The sequence below is a fragment of the Rhinopithecus roxellana genome, chromosome 5 (genome assembly GCF_007565055.1).
Source record: "Rhinopithecus roxellana isolate Shanxi Qingling chromosome 5, ASM756505v1, whole genome shotgun sequence".
NCBI lineage: Eukaryota > Metazoa > Chordata > Mammalia > Primates > Cercopithecidae > Rhinopithecus > Rhinopithecus roxellana.
In genome coordinates, this window is record NC_044553.1 from 172,628,040 (window position 1) to 172,651,117 (window position 23,078).

At 43.9% G+C, this 23,078-nt stretch overlaps 1 protein-coding gene and 1 non-coding gene across 3 annotated transcripts; both read left to right on the top strand.

Annotated features, from left to right (window-relative positions):
• Positions 1–582: 582 nt before the first annotated feature.
• TIPIN (TIMELESS interacting protein) lies at positions 583–22,700 on the top strand. Of its 2 annotated transcripts, none has more exons than XM_010363601.2 (8): positions 583–663; positions 4,221–4,361; positions 4,996–5,074; positions 5,607–5,682; positions 8,850–8,972; positions 9,166–9,229; positions 18,082–18,288; positions 22,220–22,700. In XM_010363601.2, exons 2-8 carry the CDS (start codon positions 4,229–4,231, stop codon positions 22,279–22,281), a joined length of 744 nt encoding a protein of 247 aa, XP_010361903.2. In that variant the 5' UTR covers positions 583–663; positions 4,221–4,228; the 3' UTR covers positions 22,282–22,700. The 2 variants fall into 2 exon arrangements, with proteins under 2 accessions (XP_010361903.2, XP_030786965.1); XM_030931105.1 differs by lacking the exon at positions 8,850–8,972 and adding an exon at positions 2,893–2,990 and having other exon boundaries at positions 584–663.
• On the top strand, positions 10,995–11,128 carry LOC115898024. The gene has a single exon (XR_004057787.1).
• Positions 22,701–23,078: the final 378 nt, after the last annotated feature.

Below are 23,078 nucleotides of genomic sequence, written 5' to 3' on the forward strand. Positions count from 1 at the left end.
AACTCTGAAGAAGCGGTAATTTCTGATTCACTATTGCTTGCCTTTGTCCTTTTTCCTCCTCCCACAACTCAGTTTTCCAAAAACTGAGACCTATTTCCAAGGTTTAAAGTGCCGGGCGCGGTGGCTCACGCCTGTAATCCCAGCACTTTGGGAAGCTGAGGCGGTAAGATCTCTTGAGCCAAGGAGTTCGAGACCAGCCTGGGCAGCTAATCTCCGTCTTTGCAAAACAAACAAACAAACAAACCCATTAAAACAAAAATTAGCTGGGTGTAGTCGGGGAAGAGAGGCTGAGGTGGGAGGATCGTTTCAGTCCGGGAGCTAGAGACTAGTCAACCGAGATCGAGTCACTGCTTTCCAGCCTGAGTGATAGAGCGAGACTTAGTCTCAAGAAAAAAAAAAAAGCCCAGAATAACTAGTATTAGCTTTATGCAAATAAGGAGGCCCTCTGAAGAATTCAGTAGGGCGGAAACAGTGGGACCGGAGGCGGGACCGGCGTGGTGGGCGGAACCTGAGAGGCGGGTCTTGCAGGTCCCGCCCAGCTCGCGCGCGGATTTGGCGCCAAACGCTGCGGGCCTTTCTTGCCCCGGGAGTTCCCGAGTATCGCGAGAAGCGCGTTTGTCTGCACGTCGAGGTACGCTCTGTGGCCGGTGTTTTCTGCGTGAGGTGAGAACTGACTGGTGGGCCAGTGAAGTTCTTGGGGGGAGAGGGAAGTCAGAGGGACTAGCCAGGGAGCCAGATGGACGAGCCAGGGAGCCAGACGGACGAGCCAGGGAGCCAGACGGACGAGCGGGAAAGCCTAATTGTCGCAGCGGGTCAGAAGGCTGGGGAGTCGACCTGACCTGGCCTGGAGAGGCGGGGTTGGGCGCGTGTCCCGGTTGCTTAGGTTTTGGGCTGCCTCTTACTCTGCCAAGCCCCTTAGCGGGAGGGAATGTGTTCCTCATCATCTTTACCCCAGTCTTCTGTCCGGGGCGTGTCAATGTAGAAAGCGCCCAGCGAATGTTGGATGAATGAATGAAGTTAAAGAGAGGATAGGCGGGGATCGAGGATGAGGGGGACGGCTGAGGAAGAGGTATAGGAGGTTCGATGTTTCAGGGGTGGCACCCAAGGGGGACATCGAGGCAGCACGGTAGCACTTCCTTTGCGATGAGGGCCGTCTCTTTGGACTTCTTGGAAAAGAGGTGGGCATTGGAAAACAGGGTCTGGGAACAAACCGTGGTTTGGACATAACATTTGTTACCTTCACTCTTCTGGGAGTTTGAGGAGTAGAGGAGGAAGTTCACACAATTTCATAAATGTCTAAAAAGAGACAGTTATGCGACCACTGACGCAGAGTAAAAGTCGTCTGTTGAGCATCTTATTCACTACAAATAGAAGAAATAACAGTTTCCTGACAATCCCACCCCGTGCTTGGCTGGCCAGTGCTTGAGTGCACTTAATATATTTTAGGTACTGTCATCAAACTCAAAGCTCGCTGTCAGCCTCAAAGTTCTGAACCCTAGTATAGATTCTTGTAGCTTACTTGAGGCTACAGTGGGTCATGATCGGGAATTGATGCTTTGCTTTTTTTTTTTTTTTTTTGAAACGGAGTCTGGCTCTGTCGCCCAGGCTGAAGTGCCATAGCGCGGTCTTGGCTTACTGCGAGCTCCGCCTCCTGGGTTCAAACGATTCTCCTTCCTCAGCCTCTGGAGTAGCTGGGCTGGGACTACAGGCGCCCGCCACCACACTTCGCTAATTTTTTTTGTATTTTTAGTAGAGACGGGGTTTCACTGTGTTGGCCAGGCTGGTCTTGAACTCCTGACCTCATGATCCATCCGCCTCGGCCTCCCATAGTGCTGGGATTACAGGCGTGAGCCACCGCGCCCAGCCGATGCTTTGCTTTTATATTTATGGTAGTCGAAATTTAGGATTAGTGAGATTTTAAAGATCATCTAACTCCAATTTGGGGAAACTTTGGAATTATTTTTTTGCATTCTATCATTCATCAAATATATATTGATCACCTTCACCTGCTGTGTACCAGCACTGGGGTTCGAGCTGTGTAGCACAGAGAGACCTACCTGGTTGCCCTTTTTGAGCTACAGTCTAGTTTGGGAGACGAACAATAAATAACTGTCTAAATAATACCTGATATTGAAACTGGATAAGTGCCATGACGTTTGTACTTGACACTATGAATGCTTACTAAAGAAGGATTTAGAGAAATTGAGGTAAACTTTTGAAAAGGAGATAGTTGATATCTGAAAGAGATTAGGAGTCAAGGAATAGCTTTTTCAAGACAGGAAATAGTATTTGTAAAGATCTAGTGGCCTGAGGAATATAGCTCTTTCAAGGAAAGAAAAAGCATAGAGTAGTGTGAAGTGAGGTTGGTGAGGTTGTAAGAGGCCAGATCACATAGGGCCTTGGAGTTTTGTCTTTATCTTAAGAGCAATCAGAAACCATTGAAATACTTAAGCCAAGTGAGGTGATCAGCTTTACATTTTCAGATTCAGCCTAGATGTAATACGGACAATTGAAGAAGGCAAGAGTGGATGACAGTAGTGGAGTAATGCAAGCAAGAAATGTTGGGAAGTGGTTATAGAGATAAGGAGAAATAGATTCAAGGGATATTTAGGAAATAAAATGGGCAGGATCTGTGGGATAGAGGGAAGGAATTGCTAAAGATGACTTGTAGGTTTCTGAATTGCTTAGCTGGATAGATGTCATTCACTGAATTAGGAAAATTTAGAAGTTTGGTTTTGTACATGTTGAATTACAGGTGCCTTTCAGGCATTTAGGAGGTGTAAAATGGGAAATAGTGATCTGGATCGGAGAGTCAAGGCCTAGGGTAGAGATGAAAATCAGGGAGTCATCTATAAATAAGTACTTATTAAAACTATGCATAAATGAATGAAGAAGTTCTAGGATGGAGTCTTGGATACTTAATGGCCAGGTTAGAAGATAAACCTGCAAAGAAAATCCAGGAGGAGTGCCCAGAAAGGGAGGAAAGCCAGGTGAGTACTGTGTTTTAAAAGTTAAGGTAAACATTTTTCCCAGAAAAAACTGACTGAAAGTGTCAGTTGTTACTGAGAAGTAAGGCAGTACTGAAAAACATTCTTTCGAGTTACCAACCTGAGGATAATTTCCTATTCTTTAAAGGAAGCCTTACCTAGAACACCAATATGTAAACACATTAAAAAAATTTTTTTTTTACTTTTAATTTTTGTGGGCACATAGTAGGTGTATATAAACAGATTTTTTTATTTTTTATTTATTTATTTATTTTAAGATGGAGTCTTGCTCTGTGGCCCAGGCTGGAGTGCAGTGGCGTGCTCTTGGCTCACTGCAACCTCCGCCTCCCGGGTTCACACCATTCTCCTGCTTCAGCCTCCCGAGTAGCTGGGACGACAGGCGCCCGCCACCAAGCCCGGCTAATGTTTTGTATTTTTAGTAGAAATGGGTTTCACCATTCACAGGATGGTCTCCATCTCCTGACCTTGTGATCCACCCGCCTTAGCTTCCCAAAGTGCTGGAATTACAGGCGTGAGCCACCGTGCCCGGCAGATTTTTTTTTTTTTAAGCTGCTCTACTTGAAGTGGGGGTGAAGTACCTATATCCTGCGTATTTCATACCCTATTGGATCACAGTTTGAAACCCTCTGAAAAGTCAAATTTATCTTTTTTCTTTTTTTCTGAGATGGAGTTTCGCTCTTGTTGCCCAGGCTGGAGTGCAGTGGCACGATCTCGGCTCACTGCAACCTCTGCCCCCCAGATTCAAGCGATTCTTCTGCCTCAGCCTCCCAAGTAGCTGGGATTACAGGCATGTGCCACCACGCCCGGCTAATTTTGTATTTTTAGTAGAGACGGGTTTCTCCATGTTGGTCAGGCTGTTCTCAAACTCCAGGTAATCCGCCCGCCTTGGCCTCCCAAAGGGATTATAGCCATGAGCCACGGCGCCCAGCCCAAAATTTATCTTTTTATGGTAGGGGAAGCTCAGTAGTTGAGGTACAACGATTTGTTCAAAATGATATAGATATTTAGTGTTAGGGTCTACCTTGGAACTTAGTTCTGATTTCTAGTCTAGTCCTTTTTTTTCATAATTAGTATCTTCTCTACTTTTCATGATGTGTAAGTTTGAAATGTGGTCTAACTGATTGAAACACATGAAATGGCTGCAGGTAGAACTTGTCTATATAGTGGAGACTATTTGGATGAATACAAATAACTTTACATTTTTTCCCTTAGAGGAAAAGATGCTAGAACCACAGGAGAATGGCATGATTGACCTACCAGATTATGAGCATGTAGAAGATGAAACTTTTCCTCCTTTCCCACCTCCAGTCTCTCCAGAGAGACAAGACGGTGAAGGAATTGAGCCTGATGAAGGTATGTATAGAGAGTTTTAAAAAGGAGGCTGTGAGGCCGGGCACAGCGGCTCATGCCTGTAATTCCAGCACTTTGGGAGGCCGAGGCAGGTGGATCAAAAGGTCAGGAATTTGAGACCAGCCTGGCCAACATGGTGAAACCCCATCTCTACTAAAAATACAAAAATTAGCCGGGGCGTGGTGGCTGTGGTAAAAGGAGGCTGTGGTAAAAGGTATTTGAGGAAAAAAAAGGAAAAAAAAGGGAGGCTGGGCACACTGGGTCCTGCCTGTAATCTCAGCACTTTGGGAGGCCAAGGCAGGAGGATGGCTTGAGCCCAGGATTTCAAGACCAGCCTGGGCAACATAGCAAGACCTCGTCTCTGCTAAAGATTTAAAAATTACCCACATGTGGTAGGCCACTCCTGTAGTTTCAGATACTCAGGATGCTAAGGCAGAAGAATCACTTGAGCCCAGGAGTTTGAGGCTGCAGTGAGCCAAGATCTCACCTCTGCACTCCAGCATGGGCAACAGAGTGAGACCCTGTTTCAAAAAAAGGTGTCCCATGTTTAGTTATCTTATCAGCTTGGAAATGATACAAAATAAATAATACAAATTATTTAAATATAGTAATACTGAATCTTGGTATGTTTCACCAGAGTCAGGAAGTGGAGCACTTGTTCCTGTACCTCCAAAGAGAACAGTTAAAAGAAATATACCCAAGCTGGATGCTCAGAGGTACATTTACTATATTTTTATACGTTTGTAAGTTTTATTTTTAGCATCCACTGTTTTTCTTCTAATGTTATAAACTTTTGGTTGGTATGATGTAGAGCTCTTATATTTCTAAAAAAGTTTATTTTAGTTCAGCAGAACATTTTTTCTTATGCTCTTGCTTTGGACCAAACTCGAGAAAACTTGGAAATTAGGCCGGGCGTGGTGGCTCACGCCTGTAATCCCAGCACTTTGGGAGGCCAAGGCGGGCGGATCACGAGGTCAGGAGATCAAGACCATCCTGGCCAACATGGTGAAACCCTGTCTCCACTAAAAATAAAAAAAATTAGCTGGGCGCAGTGGTGGGCGCCTATAGTCCCAGCTACTTGGGAGGCTGAGGCAGGAGAATGATGTGAACCCGGGGGAGGTCGAGCTTGCAGTGACCCGAGATCATGCCACTGTGCTTCAGCCTGGGTGACACAGCGAGACTCCCTCTCAAAAAAAAAAAAAAAAAAGAAAAGGAAACTTGAAATTAAAAACATATTTTTATTCACAGATTAATTTCAGAGAGAGGACTTCCAGCCTTAAGGCATGTATTTGATAAGGCAAAATTCAAAGGTAAAGGTCATGAGGTAAGAACTTTCTGATTTTTATGTTAGACCTTTGTGTTTTACAATAGCAATAAAAATGTGGACCCATTATGTTCTTAGAAATCTCAGAATGCTTTAAGATGCTATCCTTAATTGTCGTATCTCTTGAGATCTTGAGAAACAGTTGTGATGTACTAGAAAGGGAACTGTTTGAAGAATTAGAAAGCATGTCTTGTGTTGGCCGGGCGCGGTGGCTCAAGCCTGTAATTCCAGCACTTTGGGAGGCCGAGACGGGCAGATCACGAAGTCAGGAGATCGAGACCATCCTGGCTAACATGGTGAAACCCTGTCTCTGCTAAAAAATACAAAAAACGAGCCGGGCGAGGTGGCGGACGCCTGTAGTCCCAGCTACTCGGGAGGCTGAGGCAGGAGAATGGCGTAAACCTGGGAGGCGGAGCTTGCAGGGAGCTGAGATCCAGCCACTGCACTCCAGCCCAGGCGACAGAGCAAGACTCCGTCTCAAAAAAAAAAAAAAAAAAGCATGTCTTGTGTTGTCTCATTTCTTGCTACTTAAACTTTGGCTATAGGAAAATCACACCTGTGTCTTTAAGTCTCAGTTTTTACTTTATAATTTAGAGGAATAAAATTTACTTTGTCTACCTCAAAGATTTTAAATTTCATGAGGGCAAGGACTCTGCCTGTATCGATCACTTATGTGTCCCCAAGACGTGGCACAGTGCCTGGTTCATAATAAATGTCAGTAACGTGTGGTTAAAAAATGAATACATTTAGTAACTGTCAATCACTATACATATGCACATTTTGAAGTCTATTTTTGAATTATGTGGGAGTGTAGATATAATTTTTTGCAGATCATAGTATATTTTTAGAGAGTTTTGTAGTTTTTCAAGTGTTTCTAATATATTATTTTATTTTTTATTTTATTTTTTATTTTTTGAGACAGAGTCTCGCTTTTCTGTCGCCCAGGCTGGAGTGCAGTGGCGCGATCTCGTCTCACTGCAAGCTCGGTCTCCCGGGTTCACGCCACTCTCCTGCCTCAGCCACCCGAGTAGCTGGGACTATAGGCGCCCACCACCATGCCCGGCTAATTTTTTGTATTTTTAGTAGAGATGGGGTTTTACCTTGTTAGCCAGGATGGTCTCGATCTCCTGACCTCGTGATCTGCCCGCCTTGGTGGCCTCCCAAAGTGCTGACATTACAGGCATGAGCCACCGTGCCAGGCCTCTAATACATTCTTTAGTTTTCAACCTGTGGTGTAGGTGTTGCTCCTGTGTTGCTGTGCAGTGGGGAGAGGGAAGGGTCAAAGTAGAGTTTTTGTGTTTTTTTTTTTAATTACTTTTTTTTTTTTAATTATTGTTTTATTTATTTTTTGTTTTGAGACAGAGTCTCACTCTGTTGCCCAGGCCGGAGTGCAGTGGCATGATCTTGCTCACTGCAACCTCTGCCTCCCAGGTTCAAGTGATTCTCCTGCCTCAGCCTCCCAAGTAGCTGAGACTACAGGTGCCCGCCACTATACCTGGCTAATTTTTTTTTTGAGAGGGAGTCTCGCTCTGTCGCCCAGGCTGGAGTGCAGTGGCGCGATCTCCACTCACTGCAAGCTCTGCCTCCTGGGTTCACACCATTCTTCTGCCTCAGCCTCCTGAGTAGCTGGGACTACAGGCGCCCACCACCACGCCTGGCTAATTTTTGTATTTTTAGTAGAGATGGGGTTTTACTGTGTTAGCCAGGATGGTCTTGATCTCCTGACCTCGTGATCCACCCGTCTCGGCCTTCCAAAGTGCTGGGATTACAGGCGTGAGCCACTGCGCCCGGCTACCTGGCTAATTTTTGTATTTTTAGTATAGACAGGGTTTCACCATGTTGGCCAGACTGGTCTCGAACTCCTGGCCTCAGGTGATGTGCCCACCTCGGCCTTCCGAAGTGCTGAGATTACAGGCGTGAGCCACTGCACTCAGCCTACTATCTTTTAACTTTATTAAGTGCTTTTTTTTTTGTTTTTTTTGAGATGGAGTTTCACTCTTGTCGCCCAAGCTGGAGTGCAGTCACTCGATCTTGGCTCACTGCAACCTCTGCCTCTTGGGTTCAAGCGATTCTATTGCCGCAGCCTCCCAAGTAGCTGGGATTACAGGTGCCTGCCACCACGCCCAACTAATTTTTGTGTTTTTAGTAGAGATGGGGTTTCACCATGTTGGCCAAGCTGATCTGGAACTCCTGACTCAGGTCATCTACCCTCCTTGGCCCCACAAAGTGCTGGGATTACAGGCGTGAGACACTGCGCTTGGCCAACTTTATTAAGTTTTTGTACTTGGATTTGTTTTCATCTAAGTTTTATGCATCTGAATCCAGGTGAGGCGCCATGGCTTGTGCTGTAATCCCAGCACTTTGGGAGGCCAGGGTGGGCAAATCACTTGAGGCCAGGAGTTTGAGACCAGCCTGGCCAACATGGCGAAACTTATTGTCTACTAAAAAATACAAAATTTAGGCCAGGCATGGTGATACATGCCTCTAATCCCAGCTACTTGGGAGTCTGAGGCATGAGAATTGCTTAAACCCGGGAGGCAGAGGTTGCAGTGAGCCGAGACTTCACCCATGCACTTCAGCCTGGGTGAGAGAGTGAGGCTCTCTCTGAAAAAAAAAAAAAAAAAAAAAAAAACAAAAACCTGTATCCAGTACTCTTTTAGACTGCAATCCTCTAAGTTCTTAATAATTTTCTCTCTCTCTCTTTTTTTTTTTTTTTTTGTTTTTGATACAAGATCTCACTGTCACCCAGTCTGGAGTGCGGTGGTGTGAACTTAGCTCACTGCAACCTCTGCCCTCCAGGTTTAGGCAATCCTCTCACTTCAGCCACCTGAATAGCTGGGTCCACAGGTGTGTACCACCATGCCTGGCTATATTTTGTATTTTTAGAAGATATGGGGTCTCACCATGTTGCCTCAGGCTGGCCTTAAACCCCTTAGCTCAAGTGATCTGTCCCCCTAGGCCTCCCATGGTGCTATGATTACAGGCATGAACAACTGTGTCTGGCCAATATTTTTCTTATTAATAAACTTCCTTTTATAAGTTTTTTGACCTTATAAATACAAAATGACCCCAGTGATTTTGGCATAGCTTTTCAGTTCTGAAACTTGCTGACAGGGTCAGCTGTGAGAATGAGACTCCTGTTTAGCATTTTTATTTTTATGTGTCAGGCTGAAGACTTGAAGATGCTAATCAGACACATGGAGCACTGGGCACATAGGCTATTCCCTAAACTGCAGTTTGAGGATTTTATTGACAGAGTTGAATACCTGGGAAGTAAAAAGGAAGTTCAGGTAAGTGTTGAGATGATTATAAATATCATTCATAGTGCTAAATGGTAGGATAGATTTAGTTGAGGCTAAATTACTGTTTAAAGTGTTCATTTTGGAATCTCTTTTGGTAGAGAGGGAAAACTAATAGCAAATTATTTCCCCCCCCAACATTATTGGTAAAGAGGTAAAAATAAATATCTCTTTTCATTTTCAGACCTGTTTGAAACGAATTCGACTTGATCTCCCTATTTTACATGAAGATTTTGTTAGCAATAATGGTAAGAATATAGGTTTATCTACTTTATAACAATTTTGCTTTTAGAAATAGATCTAGGCAGGGTGTGATGGCTCATGCCTGTAATCCCAGCACTTTGCTTTTTTGTTTCATGTTTAGGGACAGAATCTTGCTCTGTTATCCAGTTTGGAGTGCAGTAGCACAATCATAGCTTACTGTAGCCTTCAGCCCCTGGGCTTAAGGGATCTTCCCACCTCAGCCTCCAAAGTAGCTGGGACTACAGGTACATGCCATTGCGCCTGGCTAATTTTTAAATTTTTGTAAAGATGGGGATCTCCCTGCGTTGCCTTGGCTGGTCTCACACTCCTGACCTCAAGCCATACTGTGCCTGAACAACTGTGTGTGTGTGTGTGTGTGTGTGTGTGTGTGTGTGTGTGTGTGAGAGAGAGACAGAGTCTTATTTTGTAGCCCAGGCTAGAGTGCAGTGTTACAATCTCGGCTCACTGCGACCTGTGTCTCCCAGGTCCCGGTTCAAGCAGTTCTCCTGCTTCAGCCTCCCGAGTAGCTGGGATCACAGGCACGCACCACCATGCCCCATTAATTTTTGTAGTTTTTTTTTTTTTTTTAAAGTAGAGACAGGGTTTCACCATGTTGGCCAGGCTGTTTCTGAACTCCTGACTTCATGATCCACCTACCTTGGCCTCCCAAAGTGCTGGGATTATAGGTGTGAGCTACTGCACCTGGCTTGTTAATTTGTTTTTAAAGACTAGTCAAGTGCAGTAGTGAAAAGGGAGGAAAGAGTAGAACAAGGAGTTTGATCTGTAACTGACTGAATTGAGATAACTCACTACCTTTGGATCAACCCCAGTACTTTGGGAGGCCATGGAGGGAGGATTACTTGAATCCTGGAGTTGGAGATCAGTCTGGGCAACCTAGTGAGACCCCATCTACACAAATTTTTAAAAAGTTAATCAGGTGTGGTGGTACATGCCTGTTGTCCTAGCTACTCATGGGGGTTGAGGCAGGAGGATCACTTGAGCCCAGGAATTCAAGGCTGCAGTGAACCAGGATCACACCAGTGTACTCTAGCCTGGGCAATAAATAGGGTGAGACCTTGTCAGAAAAAAAAAAAAAAGAAAGAATAGAAGTAGTTAGAGGAGGCAGTATTATAGGACTGGATCCTTAGTCTATATTGAATATATAATTAAAGTATGGTAAAGTACGATAAATAGGTATGTTAAAATGCCTTGGTAGTGGGCTGGGCGTGGTGGCTCATGCCTATGATCCCAGCACTTTCAGGGAGGCTGAGGTGAGCAGTTCACTTGAGGTCAGGAGTTTGAGACCAGCCTGACCAACATGGGGAAACCCCATCTGTACTGAGAATACAAAAATTAACTGTGTGGGGAGGCTCACCCCTGTAATCCCAGCTACTCAGGAGGCTGAGGCAGGAGAATTACTTGAATCCAGGAAGTGTAGGTTGCAGTGAGCCAAGATTGCGCTGCTGTAGTCCAGCCTGGGTGATAGAGTGAGGCTCTAACTCAAAAAAAAAAAAAAAAAAAAAAAGCCTTGCTACATCTAGAATGTTGTATATCAAATTTGTCGTAGAATATGAACTTTTGAGAACTCTGGTGACCCACTGATCCTATATAGCACTTGTTAATAAAAATATATATCAAGATAAAGTGTTTATATACACATGCACCATTGGATAAAGTGGTACTGGGAAATTAGGCAGAATGATTTGATGATGAAAGTTTGCATTTCACTTAGAGTGCAGCTCTCAGATATAGGACTTTAGTGAGACCTATGTGACTGTTCTGGTATTGATTGCATTGTTAGTTGTACAATGCAACCATAGACAGTCACACACATTAAAACAGATGGTTCCTGCCGACAGGGTCTGTATAGTTATCAGATTTTCTGTGCGATGGCTCCATACATGTTTGTTTTTGTTTTTTAACTTTTAACAGATGTGGAAGAAAATACAGGTTCCATGTAGAATTCCCTAAAGTTATTTATAAACTACTTCCAAACATGTGAAGGAATGTGATTTAAATAATCCATGATTTAAATTTCTTGGTAAAATATGTATTGATGGCATAGGACTGGGTATATGTAAAGGAATGAGTTATTGCAGTTCTAAATTACACCACATATACTACTGGGTTACTTTTTGAGGTGCCTGGTATATAATACAGCTCAAGGATAAAAAAATGACTAAGATCAGGGCTAATACAGTAATGAATGAATCAGACATACAACATTGCTAGTAGTGTGGTAGGTGTTACAATTAGAGGTATGAGTAGGTCACAGGGTGGGATGCAAAGGAGAGGATAGTTACATGTCCCTGGGGGTGGAGGGAGAGCTTCACAAAGGAGGATTCAGAAGAATTTTGATTTGGGGGTGGGAGGAAGAAGAAATAAATTTAAAAAAAAAAGTATTTTGAATGAACAGTAGAGGTCAGGCAGAGGTGATTTTGAATGAGGGAGCCACCTATGCAGAAGTATAAATTAACATGGATTTCAGGCTCCATATTCTATGGCAGTAAAAAAAAAAAGATAAGGCCTGGCATGGTGGCTCATGCATGTAATCCCAGCACTTTGGGAAGCCAAGACGGGTGGATCCCTTGAGGTCAGGAGTTCGAGACCAGCCTGGCCAACATGGTGAAACCCCATCTCTTCTAAAAAATACAAAAAATTAGCCTGGCATGGTGGCATATACCTGTAATCCCAGCTACTCGGGAGGCTAAGACAGTAGAATTGCTTGAACCCTGGAGGCGGAGGTTGCAGTGAGCTGAGATGGTGCCATTGCACTCTAGCCTGGGCAAAATGAGCAAAACTCCATCTCAAAAAAAAAAAAAAAAAGATAAATTAACATGGACCATTCAGAGAATTACAAGCATGCTGAAATACAGGATACAAATAAGAGAACTGAATCTGAGATTTTTGTTTGTTGTGTGATATATTTCGTTTGTATCTTAAAAGAATAGTCTCGGCCGGGCGCGGTGGCTCAAGCCTGTAATCCCAGCACTTTGGGAGGCCGAGGCGGGCGGATCACAAGGTCAGGAGGTCGAGACCATCCTGGCTAACACAGTGAAACCCCGTCTCCACTTAAAAAATACAAAAAATTAGCCGGGCGAGATGGCGGCGCCTGTAGTCCCAGCTACTCGGGAGGCTGAGGCAGGAGAATGGCGTGGACCCGGGAGGCGGAGCTTGCAGTGAGCTGAGATCCGGCCACTGCACTCCAGCCTGGGCGACAGAGCGAGACTCCGTCTCAAAAAAAAAAAAAAAAAAAAAAGAATAGTCTCCAAATTTTTTTGATCAGGCACCACAAAAGTAAAAATGTTTTGACCATTTTATTTGTTGATTAAATACATTTACTTCTATACTTTTTTTTTTGATTTGCGATGTACTTTTTTTTTTTTTTTGAGAAGGAGTCTCATTCTGTCGCCTGGGCTAGAGTATAGTGGTGTGATCTCGGCTCGTTGCAACCTCCGCCTCCTGAGTTCAAGTAATTCTCCTGCCTCAGCCTCCCAATAGCTGGGATTACAGGTGCGCACCACCACACCCAGCTAATTTTTGTATTTTTAGTAGAAACAGGGTTTCATCACGTTGGCCAGGCTGGTCTCAAACTCCTGATCTCAGGTGGACCACCCGCCTTGGCCTCCCAAAGTGCTAGGGTTACAGGCGTGAGCCAATGAACCACCACTGCGCCTGACCTAAATTTAATTTTTGTAGTGATAGGATCTCACTATGTTGCCCAGGCTGGTCTCTATCTCCTGGCCTCAAACAGTCTGCCTTGGCCTCTCAACGTGCTGGGATTACGTGTGAGCCACTGTGCTTGGCCTCCACCTGTTCCTTGGACATTTCAGGCACATTTCTATTCTAAGGCTTTTGTATTGTTGTACTCTGCCTGGAGCACTCTTCCCTTGTACCCCTCAAGTCTGCGTCACTGTCTTACACTCTTCAAACTGTGCTCAAGTGACAACTCAGTGAAGCCTCCGCATTACACTGTTATAGTTGCATCCCCACTCCCATCATTTCTGACTCCCCCATGCTGTTTCCTTTTGCATTGCACTTATTTCCCTTTAATTTTTCTATAGTTTACTTATGTTTTAGTTTGTTTTTACCACAATGATGGCATCTTGTAACACATTGAATATTTCTAGCTTTAGCTTCTTTGCCATAATCACTTGCCAATGAATGTTGCAGTAAATGAATTTCATGTGTACTTCTAATTTTTTAAAATTTCATTTCATTTTTATTTACTTATTTATTTTTGAGACAGGGCCTCACCCTGTCACCCAGAGTGGAGCACAGTGGCATGATCATAGCTCTGCAGCCTTGACCTCCAGAGCTTAAGCAATCCTCCCACCTCAGCCTCCTGAGTAGTTTGGAGTACTGGCGTGCACCACCTGCCTGGCCAAGTTTTCTTTTTTATAGAGACAGGATCTCCCTATGTTTCTTTTTTTTTTGAGATGGAGTCTTGCTCTGTCACCCAGGCTGGAGTGCAGTGGCAGGATCTTTGCTCACTGCAAGCTCTGCCTCCTGGGTTCATGCCATTCTCCTGCCTCAGCCTCCTGAGTAAATTACAGGCGCCTGCCACCACGCCCGGCTAAGTTTTTGTATTTTTAGTAGAGACAGGGTTTCACTGTGCTAGCCAGGATGGTCTCGATCTCCTGACCTCGTGATCCACCCGCCTCAGCCTCCCAAAGTGCTGGAATTACAGGTGTGAGCCCTCGCGCCTGGCCGGGGTCTCCCTATGTTTCGTAGGCTGGTCTCAAACTCCTGGGTCCATGTGATCCTCCCACCTTGGTTTCCCAAAGTGCTGGGATTACAGGCATGAGCTGCTGCACCCAGCTTTAAATCTCATTTTAATCCTACTCAAAGGAACCAGCTGCTTCTTACAAAATACATTGTTTATATAAATAGGTCATCTATTACTGAAGATACCTTTCTTTTCTTGGTTCATAAAAAGTAGTTGTTTTTTTTTTTCCACTTTTCTTTGTAATAGAGACGGAGTCTTGCTGTGTTGGTCACATTGGTCTTGAACTCTTGTTCTCAAGCAATCCTTCTGCCTCAATTTCCCAAAGTGCCAGGATTACAGGCGTGAGCCACCTTGCCCAGTCAAAATTAGTTCTTTAAATTCATTTGAAGCCAGAAGTTAGGGACCAGAGTGGTCAACACCTGTAGTCCCAGCTATTTAGAAGGCTGAGGCAGGAGGATCCTTTGAATCCATGGAGTTTGAGGCTGGAGTGAGCTATGATCATGCCACTGTACTCTAGCCTGGATGGCAGAGTGAGACCCCATCTCTTGAGAAAACAACAAAAAAGTAGTTATTTATGTATTTTGTTATTGATTTAGAATCCTGCAACCCTGTAAGAGGAAGCACATTAAAAACTCCATATGTTTCATAAGTGGGTTTTTTTTTTTTTGAGATGGAGTTTTACCCTTGTTGCCCAGGCTGGAGTGCAATGGCATGATCTCAGCTCACCACAACCTCCGCCTCCCTGGTTCAAGCAATACTCCTGCCTCAGCCTCCTGAGTAGCTGGGATTACAGGCATGCGCCACCACGCCCGGCTAATTTTGTATTTTTAGTAGAGACAGGGTTTCACCATGTTGGTCAGGCTGGTCTTGAACTCCTGACCTCAGGTGATCTGCCTGCCTCAGCCTCCCAAAGTGCTGGGATTACAGGTGTGAGCCACTGGGCCTGGCTCATAAGTGGCTCTAATGCTTGTTTCTTAACTGCTTCAGCAATGTTTCCTACATATATCAGTATCAATATTTCCTGACAATGGAGGCCTTTTTAGTTTCTTGCTACATTTTTGTTTTCCATGTCAGGAAGGAAAAGTGGCTTTTCATTTTTCACTATTAAAGAAGAAACCTTAAAAGGGAGTTTGATTGTAAAGGGCTGAATTAAGTATCGTATGATTTTTATCTCTCACTGTAATAATTGTAAAGGTTTGTCTTTATGTTTTAAATATTTGTTTTTTTGTTTGTTTTTTGAGACGGATTCTTGCTCTTGTCGCCCAGGCTGGAGTGCAGTGGCGCGATCTTGGCTTCCTGCCAGCTCTGCCTCCCAGGTTCACGCCATTCTCCTGCCTCAGCCTCCTGAGTAACTGGGACTACAGGCGCCTGCCACCATGCCTGGCTAATTTTTGTATTTTTTAAAGAAGAGACAGGGTTTCACCGTGTTAGCCAGGATGGTCTCGATCTCCTGTCTTTGTGATCTGCCTGCCTCGGCCTCCCAAAATGCTGGGATTACAGGCATGAGCCACCGCACCCAGCCCTTAAACGTTTTTTTAGTTGTGATGGTTCTTCTATAATTAGCTAATATTTCAAGGCATAATATATACATAGAACAAGCATAGTATATATAAAGACATGTTTCAAATGGTGACTTGAATTTTTTGACCAACTTGTCAGATGTGATGGGGTTTATCTTTTTTTTTTTTTTTCCTTGAGATGGAGTCTTGCTCTGTCACCCAGGCTGAAGTGCAGTGGCCGGATCTCAGCTCACTGCAAGCTCCGCCTCCCGGGTTTACGCCATTCTCCTGCCTCAGCCTCCCGAGTAGCTGGGACTACAGGCGCCCGCCACCTCACCCGGCTAGTTTTTTGTATTTTTTAGTAGAGACGGGGTTTCACCGTGTTAGGCAGGATGGTCTCGATCTCCTGACCTCGTGATCCACCCGTCTCGGCCTCCCAAAGTGCTGGGATTACAGGCTTGAGCCACCGCGCCCGGCCGACATTTTGTTATTTTGTAGAATCTTTTTAACCTAACACTTGTGCATTTTGTTGGGGTTGTTTGGTTAAAGTAAGATGAAATCCGTAAGTTTATTTGACTGGGCAATCAGAAACAGCTGTATATCTGAAATTGTAAAGTGAGTAGGGTCCCCATTCTCCACCCTTTTACAGTATGGATCTTGCCTATAGAGTGGCTCACAGATCAGACAGTAACTGTCATAAGGACAAGGGACAGTTAACAACTGCCGGTCTTATTTTAAATATGTTAGTAAAACATAGTTCTTCTTAATTCTTTTTTTTTTTTGAGACGGAGTCTCGCTCTGTCGCCCAGGCTGGAGTGCAGTGGCCAGATCTCAGCTCACTGCAAGCTCCGCCTCCCGGGTTTACGCCATTCTCCTGCCTCAGCCTCCCGAGTAGCTGGGACTACAGGCGCCCGCCACCTTGCCCGGCTAGTTTTTTGTATTTTTTAGTAGAGACGGGGTTTCACCATGTTAGTCAGGATGGTCTCGATCTCCTGACCTCGTGATCCGCCCGTCTCGGCCTCCCAAAGTGCTGGGATTACAGGCTTGAGCCACCGCGTCCGGCCAGTTCTTCTTAATTCTTAAATGAAATATAAATGGAAGATCTATTATTTACTTTCATACCACTGTGGATCATTTTGGGGACATCCTACCTTGAGTTAACTGGTTTACAGGGCTTTAAGAATTTATTACTGGCCGGGCGCGGTGGCTCAAGCCTGTAATCCCAGCACTTTGGGAGGCCGAGACGGGCGGATCACGAGGTCAGGAGATCGAGACCATCCTGGCGAACACGGTGAAACCCCGTCTCTACTAAAAAAATACAAAAAAACTGGCCAGGCGAGGTGGCGGGCGCCTGTAATCCCAGCTACTCGTGAGGCTGAGGCAGGAGAATGGCGTAAACCCGGGAGGCGGAGCTGGCAGTGAGCTGAGATCCGGCCACTGCACTCCAGCCTGGGCGACAGAGTGAGACTCCGTCTCAAAAAAAAAAAAAAAAAAGAATTTATTACTTATAATGTAGACCACACTGAATTGAAACAGAAATTCATTTGGAAATATGTCCATAGATTTTTAAATTTCTTTTTTCGTTTGTCTGTGTTTAACTCTACAAAAGATAATGTTCTATATAAACTTACCTTTTACTGGCCGGGCGCATTGGCTCATGCCTGTAATCTCAGCACTTTGAGAGGCTGAGGCAGGTGGATCACCTCAGGTCTGGAATTTGAGACCAGCCTGGTCAACATAGTGAAACCTTGTTTCTACTAAAAATACAAAAATTAGCTGGGCATGGTGGCAGGCACCTATAATCCCAGCTACTTGGGAAGCTGATGGAGGAGAATCACTTGAACCTGGGAGGTGGAGTTTGCAGGGAGCCAAGATCAAGCCATTGTACTCCAGCCTGGGTTACAAGAGCGAAACTCCATCTCAAAAAATAAAACAAAATTATCTTTTCCCGTATAGTCACTGGGAAACTATTGAAATGTGTTGGTTTAATGTAGAACAAGAATATGGTTTGGATTCCTTAAGTTCTTTGATTAGGCCAAGTATAAAATATTTCTAATTACAACCAAGAACTTTTTGTTTCCTTTCCTTTCTTTTCTTTTCTTTTTTTTTTTTTTTTGAGACAGAGTCTTGCTCTGTAGCCTAGGCTGGAATGCAGGGGTGCGATCTTGCTCACTGCTACCTCCGCCTCCCAGGTCCCGGTTCAAGCAATTCTCCTGCCTCAGCCTCCCGAGTAGCTGGGATTATAGGCATGTGCCACCGTGCTTAGCTAATTTTTTTGTATTTTTAGTTGAGATGGGGTTTCACCACATTGACCAGGCTGGTCTTGAACTCCTGACCTCATGATCCGCCCGCCTTGGCCTACCAAAGTGCTGGGATTACAGGCGTAAGCCACCGTGCCCGGCCTTCATGCATATTTTAAAGTGTATTTTCATTTGACTTAACATGTCTCTTTAAACTGAATTATAAATATTTCTTATTTAATTGAATCAAGCATGTATTCACAACATTCTTATACCTCACAAATTGTTTCTTCAGGTCTGGCTCCCTGCCACTTTAAATCCTTTTTCAATGAGAAGCCCTTCTCTAACTAGTCTAACACTGCAGATATACTATTTCTTTTCTATTGCAGATGAAGTTGCGGAAAATAATGAACATGATGTAACTGCTACTGAATTAGATCCCTTTCTGACAAACTCATCTGAAAGTGAGATATTTACTTCTGAGTCAAGTAGAAGCCTAACAGAAGAGCAACAACAAAGAATTGAGAGAAATAAACAACTGGCCTTGGAAAGAAGGCAGGCAAAGCTGCTGAGTAATAGTCAGTCCCTAGAAAATGGTAAATTTTATGCCAAATTTTATGTGCTACCATTAATATATCAAGGACATGTTAGATATTTTAACATCTCTGCTAGCCCCCAAAATAAAATACTTGTAGGAGTGGAAAAGTGTGATATTAAGTTTATGTATATTTTAGAGACTGTGTGTGTGAGAGAGGAGGGAGAGAATGTATGTGTTTCTCAAAGAATAAATGAATTCAGGATGGTTTTCTAGATAGCTGAGTACCTCTTAAAAATTTATTTTAATCACCTGGCCAGGCGCGGTGGCTCATGCCTGTAATCTCAGCACTTTGGGAGGCCAAGGTGGGTAGATCACCTGAGGTCAGGAGTTCGAGACCAGCCTGGCCAACATGGTGAAACCCCATCTCTACTAAAATTACAAAAATTAGCCAGGCGTGGTGGTGCACACCAGTAATCCCAGTTACTCCGGAGACTGAGGTACAAGAATCACTTGAATCAAGAAGGTGGAGATTGCAGTGAGCCAAGATCGTACCACTACACTCCAGCCTGGGTGACTGACTAAGACTCTTGAAAAGAAAAAAATATTGTAATCACTTAAAATTGATTTTAAATTCTTGATAAACTTATTCTTCCCTGACTCCTTAAAGCATGTGTCATATGCTATTACCTTTAGGACAATAATTATAATAATACATAAAGAAAAAAAAGGCCAGGTGCAGTGGCTCACGCCTGTAATCCCAGCACTTTAGGAAGCCAAGGTGGACGGATCACCCAAGGTCAGGAGTTCAAGACCAGCCTGGCCAACATGGTGAAACCCCGTCTCTACTAAAAATACAAAAATTAACTGTGCATGGTGGTGTGCACCTGTAATCCCAGTCACTTGGGAGGCTGAAGCAGGAGAATTGCTTGAATCCAGGAGGTGGAGGTTGCAGTGAGCTGAGATCAACCCATTGCACTCCAGCCTGGGCAACAAGAGCAAAACTCCATCTCAAAAAAAAAAAAAAGAAGAGGCCGGGCGTGGTGGCTTGCGCCTGTAATCCTAATACTTTGGGAGGCCGAGGAGGGTGGATCACAAGGTCAGGAGATAGAGACCATCCTGGCCAACATGGTGAAACCCCGTTTCTACTAAAAATACAAAAATTAGTGGTGTGTGCCTGCCTGTAATCCCAGCTGCTCGGGAGCTGAGGCAGGAGAATCGCTTGAACCTGGGAAGCGGAGGTTGAAGTGAGCTGAGATCAGGGCCGCTGCACTCCAGCCTGGGTGACAGAGCAAGACTCCTCTCCCCCGACCAAAAAAAAAAAAAAAATGCTTTTGCTTGTGTTTTGTCACTTGGTTGTGAGTTGTACTTTTAAAGTAGCTGTTTAATTTGCTTATCTGTAGCATTCCCTTCTCACTTCTAAAACTGGCTGAAAAATTGCTTTATTTAAAAAAAATTATTATTACTATTTTTAGAAACAGTGTCAATCTGTCACCCAGGCTAGAGTGCAGTGGTGTGATCTTGACTCACTGCAGCCTTGAACTTCTGGTCTGAAGCAATCCTCCAGCATTGGGCTTCCAAAGTGCTGGGATTACAGGTGTGAGCCAGTGTACCTGGCCTGAATTTGCTGTTTTTAACAGAGATTGTGGATTTGGAAACTACGTAACCAAATTTGTTAAAATTATATTTAGAAAGAATTGCAAGTTGGTTTTCAATGAAGTAAGCAGGATTGTGTGTATCTTTCTCAATTTCCAATTCAGTTTTTCCTTTCAAAATGAAAAAATAAGAATTATAGGCCCAGCACACTAGCTCTTGCCTGTAATCCCAGCACTTTGGGAGGCTGAGGCGGGCAGATTGCTTGAGCCCGGGAGTTCAAGACCAGCCTGGGCAACATAGTGAGACCCTGTCTCTACAAAAAAAAAAAGAAGAAGAACTAGATTCCATGTTGTAAAAGAAGTTTCACTCAATATATTAAAATTTTCAAGTGAAAATTATTTTGGCTACCTTTTTTTTTCTTTTCAATTAAGATGAATTTACTTTTTCTTTTCTTTTTTTAGATGGAATCTTGCTCTATATCTCAGGCTAGAGTGCAGTGGCGTGATCTCGGCTCACTGCAACCTTTGCCTCCTGGGTTCAAGCAATTCCTCTGCTTCAGCCTCCCAAGTAGCTAGGACTACAAGTGCATGCCGCGACGCCTGGCTAATTTTTGTACTTTTAGTAGAGATGGGGTTTCACTATGTTCGCCAGGCTGGTATTGAACTCCTGACCTCGTGATCTGCCCGCCTCAGCCTCCCAAAGTGCTGAGATTACAGGCATGAGCCACTGCACCCGGCTGAATTTACTTTTTTTTTTATTTTTTGAGACAGAGTCTCGCTCTGTCGCCCAGGATGGAGTGCAGTGGCACGATCTCGGCTCACTGCAAGCTCTGCCTCCTTTGTCCACACCATTCTCCTGCCTCAGCCTCCAGAGTAGCTGGGACCACAGGTGCCCGCCACCATGCCTGGCTAATTTTTTGTATTTTTAGTGGAGACGGGGTTTCACCATGTTAGCCAGGATGGTCTCGATCTCCTGACCTCGCCGCCTGCCTCAGCCTCCCAAAGTGCTGGGATTACAGGCGTGAGCCACCATGCCCGGCCAATTTACTTTTTCTTTATAAATGGATGTTTTATTAGTACCATGTGAAACATTATATGAAGATAGCATTTTTTGATGGCAGTGGCTTCCTTGCTGTCAATATCAAGTATACCTGGCAATTGGTATTTAAAGCTTACCTCTGTTTATCATACACAACTTAAAATTTGTCCAAATGGAAATAAGTACTTTAAAGTTTCTTATGGATCACTCTGACATAAAACTTAAATGCATTTGGTTTTTATTGGACCTCTTTCTAGTAGTTATGATTTTTGTTTTTAGATGGGGCCTCGCTCTGTTGCCCAGGCTGGAGTGCAGTTGTTGATCTCGGCTCACTGCAACCTCTGCCTTCCAGGTTCAAGCAATTCTCCTGTCTCAGCCTCCCTAGTAGCTGGGATTACAGGTGTGCTCCACCACGTCTGGCTAATTTTTATATTTTTTGTAGAGGCAGGGTTTCACCATATTGGCCAGACTGGTCTTGAACTCCTGACCTTGAGTGATCTGCCTGCCTCAGCCTCCCAAAGTGCTGAGATTACAGGCATGATCTATTGTGCCCAGCCAATAATAGTTTTGATTTTGAGTAAGAACAGTTACATTTGACTATGATCTAAGAGTGTGAATTTAATAACATTCAAAACCATTTTGCTTTTTTTGTTTTTTGGTTACAGGGTCTCACCTTGTCACCCAGGCTGGAGTACAGTGGCAAGGTCACAGTTTGCCATCATACCCAGCTAATTTTTTTTTTTTGATGTTTTGTTGACATGGGGTCTCACTATGTGGCCCAGGCTGGTCCTGAACTCCTGAGCTCCAGTGATCCTCCCACCTCAGCCTCCCAAATTGTTGATATTGGGCCTGGCCTCTCTTGCATTTAAAATTGATCTTAATTGTATAAAAATGGGTTTATAGGCCAGGCGTGGTAGCTTACATCTGTAATCCTAGGACTTTGGGAGCCTGAGGCTGGCAGATCACCTGAGGTCAGGAGTTCAAGACCAGTCTGGCCAACATAGTGAAACCCTGTCTCTACTAAAAATACAAAAATTAGCCGTGTGGCTAATTACAGGTGGTGGCGGGCACCTGTAATCTCAGCTACTCGGGAAGCTGAGGCAGGAGAATCGCTTGAACCCGGCAGAGGTTGCAGTGAGCCCAGATTGCTCCATTGCACTCCAGCCAAGGTGACGGAGCGAGAGTCCATCTCAAAAAAAAAAAAAAAAAAAAGTGTATTTAGAAGAAAGTGATCATAATTAACATTAAGTGATCATAGATTTCATTTTACTAAACTAAGCTTTTGAAGAGGTTTGTACTTATGCAGTAAGATTGGGTCGGGTACTTATAATGAATAATAATGGTATGATTTCTTTCAGATATGTTAATGAATACAGCCAGGGCACACATGGTTGAAGAGGTTAATACTGATGAGGATTAAAAGGACGAGTCAAATGGATTAAACGAAGACATTCTAGACAATCCATGTAATGATGCTATTGCTAATACTTTAAATGAAGAGGAGGAATTAAAATTAGAGGAAACACTGCTGGACCAGTCTTTTAAAAATGTGCAACAGCAACTTGATGCTACATCCAGAAATATTACTGAAGCTAGATAAGTTTCCATTAAGAGAAAATGTATCTGTTAAGTCATCATCCTGCAAGCTTGGCATTACTATGTATTTTTTCTTCTTGGAGTGAAAATCCTTAGGTAGTAAAACTTTTACAGATTATTGTTTAAAATCTGATAATCTGGTATTTATTTATAATTATGCTTGTCACTTTAGTTAAATCTATTTGTTCTCTTTAGTGTTTGTTTTTATATAGATATTTCTTCATAAAATGATTAGTAGGTAATAAGGAGTTCCTGCTGCTGGTCTGTCATTGAATGCCTTGTTTTCACTAAGTTTGGAGGTTTTGTTTCTGTTGTTTACTGCTCCTTGCAAAACAGGGTTAACCCATGGACAGTGTGCTCAGAATAGTCTGGGTGAAGTTTTTTTTTTTTTTTTTTTTTTTTTTTTTGACAGAATCTCGTTCTGTCAGCCAGGCTGGAGTGCAGTGGTACAATCTCGGCTCACTGCAGCCTCCACCTCCTGGGCTCAAGCAATTCTGCCTCAGCCTCCCAAGTAGCTGGGATTACAGGCATGTGCCACCACGCCCGGTTAATTTTTGTATTTTCAGTAGAGACAGGGTTTCACCATGTTGGCCAGGCTGGTCTCGAACTCCTAACCTCAGG

What these genes read in the sequence shown, in the direction of transcription:
- TIPIN (XM_010363601.2), top strand. Translation starts at nt 4,229, where the DNA reads ATGCTAGAACCACAGGAGAATGGCATGATTGACCTACCAGATTATGAG. An exon ending in TCAAAGGTAAAGGTCATGAG is followed by an intron (nt 5,683 to 8,849) that starts GTAAGAACTTTC and finishes TTTATGTGTCAG; the next exon opens with GCTGAAGACTTGAAGATGCT. An exon ending in AGATTTTGTTAGCAATAATG is followed by an intron (nt 9,230 to 18,081) that starts GTAAGAATATAG and finishes TTTCTATTGCAG; the next exon opens with ATGAAGTTGCGGAAAATAAT.